The sequence below is a fragment of the Petaurus breviceps genome, unplaced genomic scaffold, assembly GCF_028583685.1.
Source record: "Petaurus breviceps papuanus isolate PSGF00001 unplaced genomic scaffold, PetGlider_PUasm1.0 551, whole genome shotgun sequence".
NCBI lineage: Eukaryota > Metazoa > Chordata > Mammalia > Diprotodontia > Petauridae > Petaurus > Petaurus breviceps.
Window position 1 is genome coordinate 11,711,175 of NW_027186372.1, and position 22,419 is coordinate 11,733,593.

The window sequence follows — 22,419 nt, forward strand, 5'->3', positions numbered from 1 at the left end:
TGAAAGAGACATTCAAGGCTATCTAATCCGACCTTCCAATTTGATAGATGAGGAAGTCAACACCCAGGGAAGTTGTGACTTAACTCACACAGGTAGTATGTGAGGTGGAATTTGAACCTAGGCCTTCAGATTCTAGCTTTCCATTGCATCATGCTTATGCTCCCCCCCTTCTATCACATGGAAGGTTTCTTCCAACCCTCAACCCCTCTACACCTCAGTGGAACATCTGGGCATGTGAGCAGCCTTGGAAGGATTTTCCTGGGACCACGATATATTCTATAAAGAAGTACAGAATAGGGGCGACCAGGTAGCACAGCAAGTAAGAGCACTGACCCCAGTGTCGGGATGACCTGGGGATCAAATCCAGGCTCAGACACTTAGCATCCACCCAGAAACACCTGGCCGTGTAACATTGAGCAAGTTACTTAACCCCAACTGTTTCAAAAAGAAGAAGAAGTACAGAATAGCTAATTATGTGAATTAAATTGTAGAGTCACCCAATGGACAGAGAGAAAGTCTGTGAAGTTTCTATGAGTGTGGCAAGATGGGATGAGGTGGAACTTTAGGCTAAACATACTAAACCTTTATTTAAAGCTTGCTGGGCAAGATGGTTATTATAGTGTGTGCCCTTCCTTTATTATGAGATTTCTTCTTCCTCTTCCCCCAGTAACTCCAAAATAAGAAAGGCTTGAGGGGCAGCTAGGTGGCACAGTGAGTAAGAGCTCCGGCCCCAGAGTCGGGAGGACCTGGCATTGGTTCCAGCCTCAGATACTTAATATCCACCAAAAAAAAAACCTGGCTGTATAACCTTGAGCAAGTTACTTAACCCAATTGCTTTAAAAAAAATGTTTGAAAATATTTTTCTATAAACGTCTTTAGGTGTATCTGTCTGTCCCTCCTGTTCTCATTTATGAGAACTAAGCTGAAAATTTAATTTCACCACAAGTAAGCATGTTCAACCTTTTCAGAGCTTACTGATATACTTTAAGTGCATTTTCATTATGGTAACTGCATTTTAGAATTTATATCCTGATTAAGTTTATTGGGGATATGCTAATGAGGGAATTAAGAAGATTGGGATCTAAGTGGGTCAGTGAAAGAGCCAAGAGGCAATTATGAGATATTATGCCACTATCCATACCCATAGAGATTTGCGACCTAAAAATTAGAAGACATTAGGAGAAAAAGATTGAGGAGATGCCAGGACTGGTAGGGAACCTGCTATGCATGCACAGTTGGCAGTAACCTGAAACAGTAAGCTTCCAGCACCACCTGGTGGTATATGAGAAGAAAGTAGCCCAATTGAACAACTCTCTTTTAGCCATACCTTTTAGTGCTCCCCTCATTGAACCCGACTGTTTTTATATGGGACTACAGTGTTTTATTCACAAGACCACATGAAGTTGTATCGAATGGCTGAAGTACCCCTACCAAGTTGTAAAACACCAAGGAATGCAGGGCACTGATACCTATGGTCAGCTAGAAGGAGGTCATGACTCCCTTGCAGTAGTCTCTACTGTTTGGTTTATACCAGGGAAGAAATAGCAGAAGAAATGATGAATATTGAGAAGAAATAGTGTCCAGGAAGAGATCCAGGAATAAAACCTCTCATGGCTTCATATGTCCATATACAGATGCACAATGTATGGTAGAACTGGAGAGGGAACTTTAAAATGAGGGAGCAAATTTAACCTCAAAGGTATCACTGAGACTTAGTAGAGAGCCAGAATGTGCTCTGAATGTGAAAGAGTATTCTTTACTTGAGAGGAATATAGCAGATAAAATAAGAGTACAATAGTATTGTACACTAAGAATACACAACTGTGGGTAGAAAACCCAGAACCTATGGAGAGAAACATGGTGAAGAATGTGAATGAGGATCCAAGGAGGTAGAAATGAAAATGATTTTATTGTGGGGATGGACCATAAGCCACTTGAACAGAATGAAGAATTAGATAGGGAGTTTGGAAAACTCTTCCCAAATGTGTCATAGAAATGTGATATTTTAATGATGGAAGAACTCAACTACCTGGGTATCTACTATTGTTCTCTCTCTGTCCAAAAGAACAGAACAAAATGTACCTGATTTGCATTAAGGATATTTTCTCATCATTCAAAAGGTAAATGAAGTCTGATTCTGTTCAACTGGAAGAATTGGTGGGTGAAGTAAAAATAGCAGCAACTTTGGAAATAAATGACCACTCCATGACTGAGTTACTGATAAAGGAGAGAAAAGTCAGATATAGTCTCACTTGTGCCCTAGATTTGGGGAGATCAGATTTCAAAGTTTAGAGAAAGGATAGTAAGACCCCAAACTAAATGGTTTTTTTTTCCTTTTTTGAGGGGAAAAGGCAAGGCAATTGGAGTTAAGTGACTTGCCCAAGGTCACCCAGCTAGTTAAGTGTCAAGTATCTGAGGCCACATTTGAACTCAGGTCCTCCTGACTCCAGGGCCAGTTCTCTATTCATCATGCCACCTGGCTGCCCACAAGTTAAATCTTTTAAAGTGGAAAGTAAATACAAGAGGTCTGGAAAGCTATCAAAAATCAAATTCTGAGGCCACAAGTATAAATGATGGGATTGGAGTAGATAGCTTCTAGGTCCTCATCTAATTTTTGATCCTACGATTCTAATTAGGAGAAAACAGATAACACATATGATTGCTGAGCCATTGAAAGACTGGTTTGAAGGAGACCAGGTGTCAAAGATCTGGAAAAAGGTAGATGTCCCAGTCTTCACAAAAGCAAAAAATGGAATAATGAGTTTGACTTATGTTACTCTTAAAAGTTTATAACACATTAAGAAATTGGTTGCTAGCACTTAGAAAAGGGGAAATAATAATCTTGAAAAGGTAGTGTAACTTCATCAAGACCAGACCATGTCGAATTAACTTTACTTTTTTTTTTTGACAGGGGTAAGTAGACTGGTAGATAAAGGAATTGCTGTCAGATTATATATTTAAATTTTAGCAATGCATTTGACAAAGTTTAAAATGGTATGCTTATGGACAAAATGGAGAGATGTGGGCTGGATGAGAATACACACAATTAAATGGATTTGGAACTGCTGGAAAAACTGAACCCAAAGAGGATGTGTCAGCTTGAGAGGAGGTCTCTAGTGGAGTGGCCCATGGAATCTATCCTTGGTTCTATATTGTTCAACATTTTTTTTTTGCTTTTTGGAGGGCAATTCAGGTTAAGTGACTTGCCCAAGGTCACACAGCTAGTAAGTGTTAAGTGTCTGAGGCTGGATTTGAACTCAGGTCCTCCTAACTTCAGGGCTGGTGCTCTATTCACTGCACCCCCTAGCCACCCCCTTGTTGTTCAACATTTTTATAAATGACTTGGATGAAGGCCTAGATGGCATGTTTGTTAAATTCATAGACTATGCAAAACTAGGAGGGACAGCTAATGCACTGAATGACAAAAGCTGGACAACGATTTATATGAAAAAGGTCTAGGGGTTTTAGTGAAATGGAATCCTAATGTATAAGCCAATTCTATGATATCACAAACCTAAAACCTAACGTTTTCCTATTATAAGGGAAAGAGTTCTATACCTCTGCCTCAATTAATGTAACCACAGAAGGCCCACACATTGTCATCTGAATCAATTAATCAATCAGTAGTTTAAAGAGGGTGTTAAGGAATTTTCTTTCATTTGAATAAACCATCAATCAGGGCAAAGGATTTTTGTGTTTTGGCCATTGGATAAAGGCAGATGACACCACTTGTGAAACATCTTGTGATTGGCTGAAAGAATCAGACAGACCTCTGAACCTGCAAGTACAGTTAGTTGAGTAATATGTTATTAATATATATTATTATCATATTGTATATTGATTATTATATTATATGTAATGCATAGTAATATAGTAGTTAGTTGAGTAATCCAATAGGGCTTCTGAGGACTCTAAATCTGAGGACTGAGCATTCCAAGCTCATGAATTCCTTGAGGAGGCAAATCCTTGCATCTATAACCAAAAAGGAAGGGTGTACAGAGATAAGCTAAAAGGGAGTGTTATATTTATTCCCTCTCCCCACCGACCATGTTATTGGACATACTAGACCCAAATAATTCATCTGACCCGGAGCAAAAGAGACACTCTGAGGACAAACACTGGCATACGTGGATATAAAAAAAAAATAGCTATAAAAGGAGGGAGCAGCTTTTGGGAACAAGATCCCTTGTACCTTAGAAGAATGGCATCTATTACTTCAAGAAAGGATTTCCAGGAACCAGAAGCTGAATTATTGTTTTGTGACATACATTTCCTACACAAGTATCTTGTTACCATTATACTTTAAGCTTAAGTCCACTCTTCCCATTGAGCACACGTGTATTTGTGGGAAAGTGTACACCAGATTTTGAGGGGAATGTTTTATACCAACTATTCTTACTCTGATACCTTTGTATGTACCCTTTCTCAAAGCTAGTTGAAGTCTACTGGCTATTTATTTAGTGGGAAACACATTGGTGGGGGCTCGTGAGTGACAGTATAAGAAACCTAAGCCCTACGTTTACCTCTGGAACCCTGAGAGAGTAAATAGAAACCTCCCCTGCAGACCCCAAAACCCAAGTAGAAGTACATTTGAAAGAGTGCTCTCAGAGAGGGTGCTACACTGATTGAGTTGCCTTAGGCGAAGTATTCAGACAGACTGAGACCTAAGAAAGACAGCTTAAAAAGACTAAGGTCTCCCACTGCATCCCTGGCCATCGCCAGTCATCCTGACCTATGCCTGGCCACTGGACTCCAGTGACTCTGGAGGAGAGAGTAGGGCTGAAGACTTTGCAAAGCTCTGCCTCACTTAAATCCAACTCACTTGCAAGTCAATGCATCACCCTCCTGATGTCATTGGCTCTCTTCGAGAGTAAAGCAGCAACAAAAACAAGAAGGGGTATAGTGTTCACAATGAAGAAAGCAACTGGTTTTTCTCTATTCTGCTCTGATCACCCAAATCTTGCACACGTTTTAAGAAAGACATCTTTGTACCCTTCATGCCAGTAGACACTTAACTGATACTTGGTGATTCGTGGATTAAGGTGGAGGGCTTCTAGTGAGATTGGTCGTTTGTGCTACCAGCATTGGGCAGAGGGCAGGGGGCTCTTTTGGTGGAGACAAACTTCTTATAACTTTTTTTTTTGGAGGGGGGAAGGCAAGGCAGTTGGAGTTAAGTGACTTGCCCAAGGTCACCCAGCTAGTTAAGTGTCAAGTATCTGAGGCCACATTTGAACTCAGGTCCTCCTGACTCCAGGGCCGGTGCTGTATTCCCTGAGCCACCTAGATGCCCCAAACTCCTTATAACTTGAACTCCTTGGTGATTTGGCTGAGGACAGCTCTGCAGCTGAAGGTGTATCAGCAAATCTTTCCCATTTGAATGGATTAGAGGAGCAGCTTGAGGTAGTATAAACCAGAACCAGGAGTCAGAAGAACAAGGGCCTAGTTTTGAGTAAGTCACTTCACTTGTCTAGATCTCCACTGCTGCCTCTGTAAAACTAGAAAGTGTGATCCTCTAATTCCCTTCTGTCTTTGACATTCTATCATGCTGTAACTACTTGGAAGAGACGTTTTATTGTTCTGAAAAGAATCAACCCTAAAATTCTCTAGGGAAGATTGGAGAGTCCTATCCATGAGGCATATACTTTTTTTTTTCAGTCAATCACAGCTGACTCTTTGCAACTCCATGGACCACAGCATTATATGCCCTTCTATCTGCTACTGTACCTCAAAGTCTATCCAATCTCATTTCCATTTATTCCAACCATCTATCCATTTCATCCTCTGTCATCCCCTTTTCTTTTTGCCTTCCATCTTTCCCAACATCAGGGTCTTTTCTGATGAGTCCCATCTTCTCATGCATGCACAGAGGACATCACATCAAAATCCAAAGTCTCCCACATTAGTGATGGACAGGAGATAAGCTGGTGACCCAGGGAGCATTGTGGCTAAAAAGGGGGAAATGGGATAAACATTTGAGTCATTGGCTTTCAGATGACCCAGATGATCCTATCTACCATTAATTCCCTTATTTCAACCAGATCCTCACTTTGGATATTTTTAGGAATCCTGTGTCCAAACAAATCCTTGGGGGAAAAAAAGTATTTTTTTTTCCTGTGGGTGGTATGCAGTGAAGCAGAAAAAAAAAATCAGAAACACATCTGATGAAGGGAAAAAAAGCGTAACGTGAGTCTGTTGGCAAACCTTCTTGGTAAAGGCAGTTCAACAGCTGTTTGTGTTAAAAATGACTGCTTTATATTTATCGTGGATGTGCCACAATAAGGAGTTTAAGGCCTATAATTTAAAACAAATGATTTAGGAAAATATTCCTAATAGATACTTCACCAAAATATCTCAAGAGGCTAGAGGAGCCAGGGTGGGGCATGTGGGCTTTAGCCTTCACTGTGCTGAAAACTGCTTCAGAATTCTGAAAATGCTTGGCCATCTCCATGCATATCTTTGTGTCCTCACCACTTGGGAGTGTCTGAAGTACTCCATGGGCTTGCTTCTAACAGCCAGAGTCCACTTGCTTCATGGCCCAATCCACAGACACAGACCTATAGAGGACTCCTTGGAAGCCAAACCCCTCAGGCTTGACCCTGACAGGACTCAGACTAAGAAGCATGACCTTGTTGGTTCCACCACCACCCCTTAATTGTGAGGATGTTGTTGCAGCACAAGAAAAAAATACCACGATCCACACCCCACTCTGGAAAATGACATCTGGCTGTGAGAAACCTCTACACGCACCAAAGCTCTCGCCAGGCAGGGAATCCGACTTGGGCCAGGAAAATGGTGCAAGTTCTTCAGGAGGCCATTTGAGAGAGAGAAGGAAGCTTTTAAACATGCCCCTTAGGTACAGAATGTTCGTGTCAGAGAGGAAACTTGAATCATAAGAATCAGCCAGGAACAAAGTTATGAAACAAAGTTTGATCTTGATGTTCTCTTCATTTATTCCCCTCATCTCTGCCCCACCACCATGCACGGTTTTTCCTCTCTTCTCCCTCCAGCTCTAACCCCAAGGGACCTCAGAGTGTCTTCCTGGATGTCTATGTTCCTCCTCTGTGGCTACCTGCCTTTGGATGTTCTCCTGGTCCAATTACTGATGTTTCAGAACCTTCCTAATCTTCCACCTCTCCTCCATCTCTACATTTATGACAGTTATTGAGAAAGGAAAAAACCACCACTGATGATTTCACTCAGATTAGGGAATGGTTCTGTAGTGGTAGACATTGAAGACAACATCATGAATTAAATTATTTTTTTCTCTCTCCTCCCCCTTCTCTCTCTCTCTCTCTCTCTCTCTCTCTCTCTCTCTCCCTCTCCTTTCTTGTCCTCTCCCCCCCTCTCCCCCCCCCCCCCCCCCCCCTCGCGCCCTCCCCCCCCTCCCCCCCCCCCCTCTCCCCCTCCCTCCCATGGCCAGCTCCTCACATCTCTTTTCAGATGAATTTATTCCCCTCTTTCCAAAGGCCATTATCATCTTATGAACCATCTCTCCCTTTTAGCACCTGTTTCATCTCCGAAGATGACCTAGACCTTTACACAGATGAAGATTCCAGGGGTACATAGAGGAAAACTGACCTTCTCTCTTCTGGCTCTTTTAGTCAGAGCCTTGTTCTTACCAAGAGGTAATTCCATCACTGTCATCACATCAAGTGTCTACGGTAATATGTGAGCTGCTACGCTAAGAATTGAAGATACAAGAGATACGGCACATTCCCTGCCTAACCGAGATTGTGATATATAGTTGGAGAGAAAAGATACACACTTAAAAAGACACATTTGTACATGTAAACATGTGGGACACACCAAGTAGGAGAGTCAATAAGTACAGTCTTAGCACTGTGACTAGAAAAGCCACTTGGAGGTGGAGGGACTGGGCAAAATATATTGCAATATAGATGACCATGCTGCTGTTGAGGCAGGTCTGGATGGACTGCTGGAGTATCTGAGGAGCAGAAAGAGGGCTGGTACCAGCTGCTGCCAGATAAATAAGCTAACCCAAACCTTGGTACTGTTAGGTACCTTAGGTTGTTTTCAGAGGGAAAGATAGGTCTAGGTAAATCTCAAGGGAAATTGGGAAATAACCCTAGCAGAGACATGTCTCAGTCTTCCCCATGTGCTGACCAATAGGAAGGCTGTTGGGGAACCAATGGATTATTTTTGTTCCCTCCCCTGGATGTTTTGTGTCCTGTAGCTAGTTTAGTGAACCCACCTGTAATGGGAATGTAAATTTTAAAGATCTTCCCTGCCCCTAGGCTAAAGTGCACCTGGAGCCTGGGTGGGAGGCTTGTTTTTCAGTAGATACTTCTTGATTGGCCAGTGGGTCCAGAAGGTTGTTACATTCTCTGAACCAGGAGAAGGCTATATAAGCCCTGATGTGTAGCTTTGTTTTGGGGGCTCACTTTGAGAAGTATTCTGTGATTTGATCTGGGTTCTGGGAAGCCGTTGTCCAGAGCCCCCTGGCTTTGAAAAACCCAGATGTTGAAACCCAGATGTTTAGTTGGTATGGATGTAATGGTTGGTCAGTTTGGAAAGCTGTCTACTTGATCTGTTTCTGTCTTGATAATTCTGCCTGTATACTTTGAAGTTCAGGGTGCTGACCTTTTTCCCCTGAACAATGTAAAGGATATATGTCTGACTGATTAAAGTAAGCTTGTTAACCCATTTTGAGTTGCTTTCCTTTATCAAAGCAGATCCAAGAACCTGTGTGAGCAGCCACCCTGGGGATGCTGGGGTGCTTGCTGCTACACCACCCCTGCCCCCAAATCCCTTAAGTGTTTCTAGTCAGACTGGTGAGGCAGAGCACTAGGCCTGGAGTCAGGAAGACCTAAATTCAAATACAGTTTTATATACTTACTAGCTGGTAAGTTACTTATTTTTGCCTCAGTTTTCTTAATAGTAAAAAAAAAAAAATTGGTGATAATCATAGCACCTTTCTTCCAGAGTTGTTATAAAGATCAAATGAGACAATATTTGTTTTTGTTTTTTTTAATCACTTGGCACAACAGAAGTGTTATATAAATACTTAATTCCTTCCCTCTCTTCCCTTCACTGGAGCTGTGGGGATAAAGCTCTTGTGTCCCGTTTCATCTCTGACACCAAAAAAATAAAAATAAATAAACAAGATCAGTTACCCAGGAGGAGCTTTAATTGGTCAGAAAGGATAGAAGAGAGAAATAAAAAGAGGGAGGACAGGAAGGTAGAATTGACCATGATGAAGACAGTATTGTGTGAAGAGTGAGAGGCTTGACAGAAAATCCCAAAGACAAGGGACAGCCTGAAAATGAAGTATGGGGCTCTAATGCAGCCCAAAGAAGCTAAAGGAGAGGGCAGTTTGTGCAGATTGTAGATGCGTGCTCAGCACCTTGCCCCCATTCTTCTCCCAGTTCAAAAGAACATGTGAACTGGGTCTGTAGAAAGTTTTTAAAAGATAATGAAATAGTTGTAGCTACACTCTTTTTGAATCACAGCAAAGAGGGTGGGCATGGCCACATTGTCCACACACGAGTCAAGTTCTTGACCATCTGATTGGAGGAATGTGGACACCAAGAGCAGATTCCCAAGGACTTTTCTTCCAATTAGCACTTTAGCCAGCATTGTCATATGTCCAGTTATAGGGGATTCGTGTAAAAAAAAAAAAAAAGATTGTTGAGTTTCCAGAGTGAAACAGATTCCACAGTCTAGGATGCCATCAGAACTCCTTGAGACACCTTTGTAGAAGAGATAGTACTCCAGAGGGCTTGGAAGATTCTTATCCTTTAGTTTCATCTTCTCCCTCTGGTGTAGGTCCCAGAGCTCAGGACTATAGAGTTAGTGGATTCTTAGCAGCATCACTTCTTAGGAGGATCAGAAGAGTGCAGAGCTGGCCACAGTACTGGCATGCAGGTTCTGACTCCAGACTGGAACTCTTCCACTGCGCCACCTAGCTGCCTTACCCTTTCTCTTAATCCGAGTTCCTGTCCTCATCTCATTTCTGTGCCTTCATAGTCCTGACTCTATTGTTAATCAGCGTAATGAGTTTGAACTGCCTTTAACAGGGGACAAAACCTTTTATTTTGCTAATCAGAGATAACTCAACAAATTGACTATTTATTAAGCACCTCTGACGAATGTGCAAGGAACTGGAGATACATAGATCTTTCTCTGAGGAGCTAACAAACTAATTGGCAAGAAAAGCATAATCAACAGCTGTGATAGGAGGGAAAATGATTTAAGTGCAAAAGAGAGGTTGAGGCAAAATGTTATGTGAATTTCTAGGACTGAAAAGTCACTTTACCCTGGTGGGAGGGGTGGGTAGGGAGAGGGACCATAAATGTGGTCACTGTAAAATTGTAAATGTGACCCTGGGCTATTTGGTATTTTGATAAAAGACTTGAATCAAGACAGATTGTCAAGCTTTTCGAATTTGTAGATGATGAAAACATGAGAGGGAAAACTCATGTACCAGATGACCGTCAAGATGCATAAATATTATCAACAGGCTAGAAACATTACACTGAATCAAAATGAAAATGAATCTAAATAAAGTCTTATTCTTGGACTTAAAAAACTGAACTTCATAAATACATCAGTTTATCTGAAAAAATATATGAAGGGAGATGATGGGGCTATTTCACAGTAAGGCCAATATGAGTCAAGATGTTGTTGAGTCATGTCTGACTCTTTGTGACCCCATTTGGGGTTTTCTTGGCAAAGACATTGGGGGTAGTGTGCTAATTCCTCCTCTAGCTCATTTTACAAATGAGGAAACTGAGGCAAACATGGTTAAATGACTTGCCAAGGGTCACACAGCTAATAAGTGTCTGAGGTCATATGTGAACTCAGATCTTCCTGACTTCAGGGCTGGCTCTCTATCCACTGAAACACCTAGCTACTCTAGTGTGCAAATGGGTGCCTCCAGCTAGCATACAGATCACAACATTGATACCCAACATTCCATATTGATTCTTGTCTAAGATCTGCTTCTGGACTGAATGGGATAATTCTCTTTGTATGGTACATTACAAAGAAGCCTTACATATTAGACTCTTTCCAATAGAAGTTTTTAAAAATGATGATGGCTGGTATGAGGGAGGCTGCCATTTGTGAAAACTGATTTTCCTAATATTTTCAGATGATGAAAACTTGAGAGGGAAAACTAATATATATCAGATGGTCATCAAGATGCAAAAATATTGTTAGCAGGCTAGAAACATTAGGCTGAATCAACATGAAAATGAATAGGGATGGAACTAAATGAAGTCTTATTCTTGGGCTTTTAAAAAATCAACTTTCAAACTCCATCAGTTTATCTGAAAACTCTATCAAGAGAGATAAGTTCATATTTTTATATTTCAATTTTTATTTAAATATCAAATTTCTTTCTCAGATAACACTAATAGTAATCAATCAATCAATCAATCAACATTTATTAAACATCTACAATGCTGGGGGTAAAAAAGAAGAAATAGATGGTCCCTGTCCTAACGAACCTACAGCAGCCCACACTTCTACAATGCTTTAAGATTCACGAAGTGCTTCTTTGCCAGAAAAGTCCTGTGAAATAGACAATGAGGACTTCTTCATACTATTCCAGATAAAATTAACTGTGGAACTGAGTATTCAAAGCTTCCACTCAAGGTTTTGGAAGTTCCTAACCTGAAACCACAGCAGAAACGAACTTGACTACAGAAATCAAAGCTTGCAATGTCGAATTTGGTCACGAGATGGCACCTTCACTAGTGTGCTTCCCTGTGAGCTTTTGCTGGGAAAACCAAACTAAGCTCTAAGAGGAAGTAGCTAGGATGTGCCCACTAGCCTTTATCAAGAGAGAGAAATTACGTGGAAATACATCAAGACCTGTTAATCCTAGAGGGAATCCTGCCATATACCTTGGGATCATCGAATTCAGAGCTGGAATTGACCATAGAGATAATTCAACTTTCTCATTTCATGGACTGGGGGGTGCATTTTCTGTAATGCAGCACTCCCATCCTAGGATAGGATCTTGGGGGGGGGGATGGAGAAGGGAGGGAAAGGTAAGGCCGGAGTCTGAGAAGGTTGGGGAGCCCTAGGAAGCTGCTGCTGGGCGGTTAGTAAGATCAAAACAGAGAGCAACGCGCTGCAACCTGAACAGGAGGTGAAGCCTTGTCTTGCTTTTTGCTTTGAGGCATATTGTGGCTCCTAAAGAAAACTGAAATGATGAAAATGCAAATCATGTTTGATTTACCAGGGGTAAAATGCTTCCAGCTAAAACGACATAGATACAGTGTAAACTGACGGGCCCTCGGTCCCACCAAGGCAGTGAGAAACACACACATTTCAGTGATTCTCCCATTAACACAGTCAACATGACACTCAGAGGGCAGCAAATAAATTAGGAAAAAATAAATGGTACTGGCCTATGTCTGAAGTCTGACATGTTTGCCTGTGGTCTGAAAGAATATTGACTCTGATTTCGCCTCTTTTATTAAATGTCATACTTATTATAGCAATAATGTTATACACATATATAAGCTAGATGTTTCAGTACCTAAGCCCTGAGCTGAGTCAGGAAAGACTTGAGTTCAAATCCAGCCTCAGATAGCTGTTCAAGCAAGTCAACCTCTGAGCCACTTGATTTCCTCAACTATAAAATTTGCAAAAAACACAGCAAAGTGCCTTAATCTTTGTACAGTAAGGCGCTTAATGAGTTGCTAATTATCTTTTTTTCTATATAACATATTTAAACTATATGCATTTGAATCTTGAACAGAGAGCTATCAGAGATAGATTCTAATATAACATTTTGATCTTCCTCTATGGAGAAATACTTATCAATCAGTTTGAGAAAGTCTTATATTTTCAGGGGACGGGAGGACCTCAATTCTGTCTAATCCTTTTTAGTCTTCATTCAGGTGGCACAGTAAATAGAGCCCTGGGCTGGGTGTCAGAAAAACCTGAGTTCAAATGAATCCTTAGACACTAATAGGTGACCCTGAGCGAGTAACCTAACCTCTGTCTGCCTCAGTTGCCTCATTTGTAAAATGGTGATGATAATAACAACACCTGTCTCCCAAGGCTGTTGTGAGGATCAAATGAAAAAAATAATTGTAAATTGCCTGTCACATAGTTGGTGCTATATAAATGTTAGCTATTATTATTAATTAATATACTTTTTTTCAGCAGTCAGGAAAAAAATATTTGAAATTTCATCACAAACAACCAGGATGATTTTATTGTTACAAGTTTAAAAGTGAACTAAGATTTCTGGGACACCTTGTATATGCTGTATACACACAGAGTGGCAATGTTGGCCCAGTAGGTAGAGGGGCTAGCCATAAGGTCAGATAGAATTGGGTTCAAGTCCTATGTCTGATGCATAAAGACTAGGGGATTGTGAGTCAATAAATAATCAGTGTGAAGGAAAAGAGTTCGTCTTTAGGAGTCAGAAGACTTTACATGCCAGCACAGTTCAGCTTCTTACCACCTTTGTGATTTGAGGCAAGTCACATGAAAAGCTCCCTGGTTCTCAGTTTTGTCATCTCTAAAATGTTTAGATCTAGGATCCAAGTGGAGTTTAGATCTAGGATCCCATGAAGTCATTTAACCTCTGTGCCCCCAAGCAACTCCATAAAAATTACAGGGGAGCGGCTGATCTGCATTGCAAATTAAGTGGAGGGAGTTTCCCCAAAGGAGATCTCCCTACAGTGATGAAATCACAGGCCCAGACCAGGTATGTAGTTACCTGCCAAATCCATGGTAAGGAAGAACAATTAGCAAGTCAGTCAATCGTGAGCAGGATTCTAATTGGACTTTCTCTTGGGAATGATAAGCATTTGCTAGTTTCAACAAGATCCAGACCTTGATAATTCTTTATGAGAAAATAGAGACCATTCACACTGAGGTCCTTCTCCACAGTTCTCAACTCACATGCCTTCAACGTCCTTCCGATTTCTCCCTGCTTTTACTCCAGTCTCGAGGAGGTGGAGGCCATTCTTTTTGCCAAGGTCAATCCTTCTACTTGTGTCATTGATTCATCACCCTCCTGTCTCCTTGGGAAGCTTGCCACTCACTTACTGTTTCTTTCTAATCTTCAATCTCTCTTTATCCAATGGCCTATGTTGCCTGCAAGCATGCCTAGAAGACTGTCATCCTTTACACGTTTATTCAACCTTGCCATCCCCTTAAGGTATAACTCTCTCCCTTTCCCAGCCAAACTCCTAAAGAAAAACCACCCTACGCTCTTTGACTTCATTGCCTCACCTCCTGTCTACATATCAACCCCTTGCAATCTAGCTTCCCCATTTAACATGCTCTCTACAAAGTTATCTCTGATCTCTGAATTCTTGATTCCATGGCATTTACTCAGTCCTTATCTTTCTTGTGGTGTCTGATGTTTTGACACTGTTAGCTTTATGTCCACCTGAATACTCTACCTGAGTTTTTGTGACTGTTTCCTCCAGGTTCTCCTCCTGCCTGCTTCGCTGAGTTATCATCTAAGTCCTAGACCTTACAGGTAGATGTACCCTGATTTTCTGTCCTAGATCCTCTTCACTTTATACTTTCTCTAGGTACTCCCTTCAACTTCTAGACCAACTATTATCTCTAGGAAAATGACTTCCAAATCTAAATATCCAAACCTCATATATAACCTAAGGTTCATTTCCCTATCACCAAACTATGTGCCGGACAACTTCATTTGGATGTCCCCTCAGCATCTTAAATGCTACATCTAAAATAGAACACATTACTCTTTCTGCTCAACCCATTCTTCTCAACTTCTTGATTTCTGTCCTGGGTATCACCATCCATATAGTCACCCCATTTGCAACCTCAGAGTCATCCCCATAACTCTTTCTACACTCTCCCCATTCCCATATCCAATTCGCTACCAAGTCTTATCAATTCTATCTTTACAATATCTTTTGCATCTCTCTTATCTGCCTACTCATGTGGGCATCACTCTAGTTCAAGCCCACATCAGCTCTTCCCTGGATTATTGGAATGACAGCTTAGTTGGTACTCTATCACTTAGTTTCTCCCTCCTCCAATCCACCCTTTACTAGCTGCCAAACTGATATCTGTACAGTACAGATCAGAGCAAGTTATTACACTGCTGAAGAAGCTTCAGTGGCTCCCTATTGCCTCGGGATAAAATGCAAACTCCTCCGTTGGGTTTCTAAAGTGCTCCACAGTTTGCCTCCAATATATCTTTCCAGACTGATTTGACATTAATCTTCTCCCACCATGCAGTCTGTGCTTCAGTCAAATAAGTCTCACTATTACCAGTATATCGAATTCCATTTCCTGCCTCCATACTTTTGCCTAGGGCCTTTCCTTCTTCACATCTGCCCTTTGTCCCCCTTTGACGCCCTTATATGCCTCTCCCCTTCCTCTGCTATTGCTGGCCTTCCTCCAATTACTTTGAATTTACTTTGTATATAGTATATATTGTTCAATCAGTATAATTGTGATGTTCTCTCAATGTGATATAAACTTCTTAAGGGCAGGGACTTATTTATTCACTTTGTTTTTGTATCCCAGCATTTTGTATCCCCTAATGCCTGGAACATAGTAGGTGCTTAATAAGGGCTTGTTTTGTCATTGTTCTTGAGTATAGAAAAATGTGCAAGGCTCTTCCATATTTTTTTTGCTTTTTTTTTTGAAGGGCAATTGGGGTTAATTAACTTGCCCAAGGTCACACGACTAGTTTGTGTGTGTGTGTGTGTGTGTGTGTGTGTGTTAAGTGTCTGAGGCCAGATCTGAACTCAGGTCCTCCTGACTCCACTGTGCCACCTAGCTGCCCCCCGCCCCACATTTCTTATAACATTTGAATATAGTTACAAAATTCAAAACTATTATTACTTATAAACAATTTAATGGATTCAGAAAAATAATTATCCTGAATAGGTAATTATGAAGAGGATCCAATTAATATATAATCTAATTGGTTTTTTAAATAAAGTATTAATCTAATTTAGATAATAACAGCTGACATTCATACAACCCTTTTATTTGCAGAGCATTTTATATATATGTTTTCTCATTTGAGCTTTGACAGCATGTCAAATAGGGACAAAGAATATCACTTATCTCCATTTCCACAGGACAAAGGGATCAAAAAGACCTGGAAGGGATCTTGGAGTCATTAGAAATGGTTTTCACATAAGGAAACAGATTTAAAGAAGGTAAGTGACATGTCTAGGGTCACACAGCAAATGTTAGAGGCAGGATTCAAATCCTGGTCTTCCTGACATCAAGCCTAGCACTCTATTCTACTATGTGACTTCTGGGCTTTCATGTTACATTTACCATGTAAGTCACAGTTTTGTTTTTTTTTCCAGGTTAATTTTAATGGTATAGAAAAATACTGTTTTCTATACCCACTGTGTATCAGGATCTAACACAGAGACGACTATTATACAATTGCTGTTGTTTCAGTCATGTCTGACTCTTCCTGACCTCATTTTTGGGTTTTCTTGGCAAAGATACAGGAGTGGTTTGCCGTTTCCTTCTCCAGCTCGTTTTACAGATGAGGAAACTCATCTGTAATGCCAGGGAAAGGGTTAAGTGACTTTCCCAGGGTCACACAGTTAGTGAGTGTCTGAGGCCAGATTTGAACTCACTAAAATGTGTCTTCCTAACTCCAGGTCTGGCACTCTCTTCGCCTAGCTGCCTTATTATACAATACTAGATTGTAATTAGATTGCAAATTCAGTCTCAAATGGTGAAGTCTGGTTTATTTTGTCTTCATACCTCCCCGTCTAGAACAAGTGACTTAATAATTGTTTAATTGAATTTAACTGCCTGAGGATTTCATCCCTTTCTATTGCCTCCTTTGTATTATATTTACTAGTATTAAGTCTGTAAAATAAACTAGTTCACAAACTATCTGTACTGAACATAGGATTGAACAGCTTCCTCAAGACTGGGCAGATTACTTCCCAGAAGGCCCATGGACAATGTGCAAAGTGTCAGACCTCCCTCCAATGCCTTGAAAATGTTAATAATACATGTTACTCTGTGTTGTCCTAGGCAACATTAGGAAAGAGGGGAAGGCCCTTTCTGCTCTCTTAGAGGCCCCTTCCACTCTATGTCCCCTTATCCCAGGAAATCAAATCCCTCCAGTGCTCCCCTCTCCCCACAGCCAAAGATGTCAGTCATGTAGACTTCGGTGTGGATGTAAGTCAATAATAACAACTGGCATTTATATAGCACCCAAGATTTATAAAGTACTTTATACACTGACTCCCCATTGCCTTTAGGAAAAAAAAAATACAAACTCCACTGTTTGCTATTTAAAAGCCTTCACAATCTGGCTCTCGCCTCCCTTTCCAGGCTGATTACACATACCTCCTCCTTACACATTATATACTCCGGCCAAGCTGGTCTGCTCACTCTTCCCTCGGCCTGGCATTCCACCTTTTCCTTTTCACGGGTTGTCTGCCATTCCTGGAATGTGCCCCCCACCCCCGCCCCAAAGCCCACTTCTGTTCCTTGGAATCCCAAGCTCCCTTGGAGGCTTACACCAGATGCTGCCTCTTTCAAAGGACCTTCCCTGATTCCTCCAGGTGTTAGGTGTCCTCCTTCAATTGCCGCACACTTAATTTGTGTATAGCCCATGTTTACTTGCCTTTGAAATTTTTGTATTCCTCCCCTCCAGCCCCCACCAGGAAAAAGTAGCTTCCTTGTCTTACTTTTGTAATTGAACTTAGAATGACACCTGACACATTGTAAAAACTTAATAAATGTTTGCTGATTGATTGACTGATTGGTTGATCAATCTCATTCAGTCCTTTCCACAACTCTGGGAGATAAGGACTGCTGATATTATTATGCTCATTTGACAGATGAACCTAGAAAGGTTGAGTGACTTGTCGTCCATTGTCACAGACGACAGAAAGTGGCAGAGTGAAGAGGTCTCTTCAGATTATAAGACCAATGTTCTTCCCACATTGTTAGCTGGCTTGCAGGGGGATGGGCTGAGGGGGAGACTTGGAAATTTTTATATTAAGCCCGATCTCAAACTGGCTACTAAAAGGCTTTTCCCCTCCTGAATTTTTGGCTTAAGGAAGCCAGTGAAAACAGTATTTGGGATTTGAGCATTCAGACATTCCTATTGTCTCCAGATAGATGCCACATAAGCAAACATAGAGAACCATCAACCTTTTTTAAAATTAAATTTTCTTTTTAAAAATATTTTTAAATTATTAGATAAAATGTTTCCTCTCTCACCTCCCACTGGAAAAAAAGAATAATAAAGAAGAAAACTCTTATAGAACATTAGTATAATCAAGCAAAACAAGTTCCCATACTAGCCATGTCCAAAAATTTGTGTCTTAGTCTGCATATCAGTCTCTGTCAGGAGGTCTGTAGCATTCATCATTGGTTGTCTGGAATCATGGAAATGGTAGTCTTTAAAAGAGCTTGTATATTCAAATCCTTGCATCCTCATATGACGAAGCTGACATTGGCAGAGGTGAAATGATTTGTCAAACTGCCAGTATGTGACAGATTTGAACTTGAACCCAGGTGGTTTCCTGGTTTCTAGTCCTTTCTGCCTCAGCATGCTCCCTTTCCTATTTCGTCTGGGTAAGACCTGACTTGACCCTTCCTGTTTAGTCTAAGGAGCCTGAGAAGGCACTAAAGGACTAGCTCAGAGAGTGTTCGAATGTCTTCTTGTTAACCAAGCCAGTGTTCTCCAAATAATCCATAAACCTGACAGGTGGTGGGAGTGTTGGTTCAGGCCCCCAGTGCCTACCTAGGGCAGTAACAACTTTGGAAGCTACTAGTAGCTTCCTCCTTCCCTTCCCAATCCCCTCAGGATTTGTTTTATGAGCAGGTGTTCCTGGTTAATTAGGTGATTAATACTCTTCACATTTGGGGAACCATTTCCCTGGTGATGACTCCTGCACAGCTAAAGCATGAGAAAAGTCTGCAACTGGCAGTGTTGAAAGGGCAGGCAAGGCACGGGTGGGATCACTCCCCTTCCCATTATGCCTTTCACTTTTCCTTCTCTTCACATGGAAAGGAGCTTCATCAACTCTGCCCAAGAAATCTGTGGCTCCCTCAACTTTAAGGAAGGAGCTTGGGGTTAGTAGGCTCAATACAATCAAGTTGTAAGACAGTCTGGGTTGACTTAAAGATTTTGCCAGGTTCTCTGACTCATTATCTACTCCCAGGAAGAATCTGAAAGCTTACTAGTGTGGTTTGACCTTTCCCAGAAATAAGAGATTCACTGGCCTGAACCCCAGGGTGGATTTCATTTAAGATATTTGTCATATCCCAACCTCACTGTTATAATCCAGAATTCCTTACCCTCCTTCTTTGAGTTCCCTTTCCCTAGATCAAAAACCTGCTCTAAGAATCTGGAATTCATTTTCACATACCGATTGATATGATTACTTCTCCCATGGGATTTACATCTTAATAGGGATCTATACTAGTAGGGAGGAGATTTGACTTCTGAACCTGGGCAAATGAAGTGGTCTCTCTGGGCCTCATCTGTCCAGAGAGGTGGGGTATAATAGTAACTTACCTGTTTTAGATCAAGGAGCTGACCAGTTGCTCTTTGGGGGAAAGGAGGTCTTTCTTCTGCACATATATCTATGAATTTCTAAGGAATAAAGCCCCTCAAAGGGATTTCAAGTGTCAGATGGCAGGGGGGGGGATGTTTTGGGGATAGGTGCATTTTCTTGGCATCTCTGAAATTACACTGAGGATTTTAATCACTGATCTTTAGACATTCTGCCCAGTGGTATGATCTCCTTGGTATATGCCTAGCCTACTTTAGGTAGGTTCTGCCAGATTTTGTAGGAACTGTAGATACATATTAAGGGAAAGGGAAATGTTGCCTGTGCTCTTCTCAGTTCCTCGTATATCTTCCACTTTCCTTTTCCCTGGCAATGAATTTTTATACTGTCCCAGCTTCTTCCTGCAAAGGAAATCAAGTTCATGAAAAAATAGATTTTAACTTTTACAAAGTCATGTAAAGATTATGTCCAACAAATGAAATATCCCCCAGAAGTCTTTGTGAAAAACAAGCTCCCCTGCTGTGGTATGAATGCAGCAGAGAGACAGTCTAAAACCCAGCCCAACTGGGACTGCAAAAGAAGGGGGGAAAGCTTTAGTGTACATTTGGGAAAACAAAGAAAACACTAATACTTTCTTCTCCAGACAGTCTCAGACTCTTTTGTGCCCTTGGGTCCTTGCCCAATTCTCTCATCTGCCTCAGTCTTGGTACTAAATTGGTTCAAGGTTTGGAGGAGAATTTTGGAGGGAGAGAGGGAAGATGCTTGGAGTTCTTAAATGCTGAAGTCACTCCAAGGATGGAAACTGAGGATTTCTCTGACCACCAGAGGGCGATGCCACTGCAGAAAGAGAACCAAGATGTAAGAAAGGCGGAGAAGGATTAAGTGGAAGTATAAGGCTTCTTGGAAAGCAAAAGCAATCAATGCGTACATATGCAGGTGAGGAGAGAGAGTGTGTGTGTGTCTTATACAATAATCTATACGCCACTTCCACTACAAATTCACAGTGGTCCTCAGGAAAAGCCCTGGAAACTAAATGAGTTTTGGTAAGTGGCAGAAGCTTCTGGACATTTTTTTGTTATTTGTGAAGGAAAAGCAATGTGTGTAGAAGAAAGTGAGAGGGAGACAGTCAGACAGCTGGACATAGAGTCCCAATGCAGAGCCTGTGTGTGAGCCCCCTGTGTGTGTACCAGGATCCCATCAGACCCATCAGACTAGGTCAAACTCAAATAAGTCTAGATTTTTCTTCCTTGCTCTCCTCTATTCTTCTCCTCCTTCCCCCCAAAAAAGTTCAACTAATTTCAGTGAAGTACTTATTCATTTCCTTGCAATCCATACCCTCTTCTATAAACCTCCTAAGGGCAAAGATAAGATCATATTCCCTCTTTATGCCCCTGCCACTTACCGAAATGTTCTGCCCATAGTGGGATCTCAATAGCTATTTGTTGAATTAAGTGGAGTTGGTTAGATCTCGAAAATCTAAAACCCAGAGCATTTGAGAATTAGCCCTTTGAGCCCAGCAGAATTTCCTGTCATTTCGTTCCTGCTTCTTGCTTTGGTGCACTGAAGGGTGGGAGTGGGAGCGATATGGCTGGGGAAAGTGTCAAGGATTGACAATAGGTACAAAGGTAGAGTCCTAGGTATGAGTGACTTTGAAGGGTGAAGGTCTCTCTGGGTCATACAGTCCCAATTGTGAGAAGTGGAAAGAACCTTAGGGATTTGTAGCCCAACCCATCTCATTTTCAGAGGAAACTGAAGTCCAGTAAGATGTGTCTGATTTGTGAAAGAAGAGTTTGAGAAGTTAGTATTAGAACGGGAAGTGTATCCATAGGGAGAAAGTACGTATAGGTGCATGAATCTGGTTGGGTAAGTGGGAGGGTATATGCAATAATTGGCTGGAACACTCTTTGTAGTTAATGAAAGTGAGATTTCGAGGATGACTTTCACAGGAAGGGTTGTTTGACTGACTTAAAAGTTTCAGCCCTAGTTAAAGTGCAAAAGTTTATAAGCAGTTTTACAAAATGCATTTCAGCTGTACTGGAAGGGGCCTTTCAGAGAAGGCGCCTCTAAAATCACACTATACGGGCTTCTGCCTACTCGACTCCACATCGTGTCCTGACACGGTTTCCCATGACAATAATTACAACAGATCTCTAGCATTTTCTGTAGACACCAGGTGGTGAATTTCTTTGGAGAACAGGTAGTTTTTCACGGGTTAGGCAGGCGCGAATTGTCAGTTGTGACCTGTGATCTGGGTCTTTCGAGGGAATCCCTACAAAAATGAGTTCACAGACCCACTGAAAAAAATGTAAAATGCAAATCCCCCAATGGGGTAGTAGATGAAACATTATCAATTATTTATTCCTCATTGTGAATGCGTTTATCAGTCTTTCTCCACGGCAGATTTTGATACTGGTACGAGGCATTTAGCACCGAAGCGCTGTAGGACAAGAACCTAGCTCAGTCCCCGTAGGTTGAAGGTTCAGACAACAAAACGCCAACTTCACGGTTTCTCCTAGCGTGGGCCCCGATTCGTGTAGAGTAGTGCAGGCACTGATGTGTGTCTGTTTCCGAGCAATGGTCCGCGCTGTCTTCAGCCACGGTCCTGTACACCTGGACGCCCACCGTCCCAACTCCGAGTCCCTCTCGCCCCTATCCACCACCTCCCTCCCTCCCGTCCTTACTCGCGGTAGCTTCTGCAAAGTTCCCAAGTTACTTGACATCACAAGTGGCGCAGCCAATAGGAGGCGGAGCTGGCGTTTTTGGGGGGGCGGGAGGGGTGGGCCCCACGTCTCCTGTGTCTGCCCTGCTCAGTGAATGGAGAGAAGGAGAATCGTCCAGCTCGCTCGCCCACCCCGTGCCCCCGCTGCTCCTGCCGCCACCACCACCACCACCCACCGCGCTCCGCACAGCCTGTTCGAGCCAATCC

General features: G+C 41.7%; 1 protein-coding gene across 1 annotated transcript in view; it reads left to right on the plus strand.

The window, feature by feature from the left end:
- Positions 1–22,067: 22,067 nt before the first annotated feature.
- The window catches only part of SLIT3 (slit guidance ligand 3), an 818,102-nt gene continuing 817,750 nt past the window's right edge, over positions 22,068–22,419 (plus strand). Inside the window, exons 1-2 of the mRNA XM_069102723.1 lie at positions 22,068–22,179; positions 22,305–22,405. Of these exons, the coding sequence (XP_068958824.1) occupies positions 22,068–22,179; positions 22,305–22,405 (213 nt within the window). The remainder of the gene's footprint in view (positions 22,180–22,304; positions 22,406–22,419) is intronic.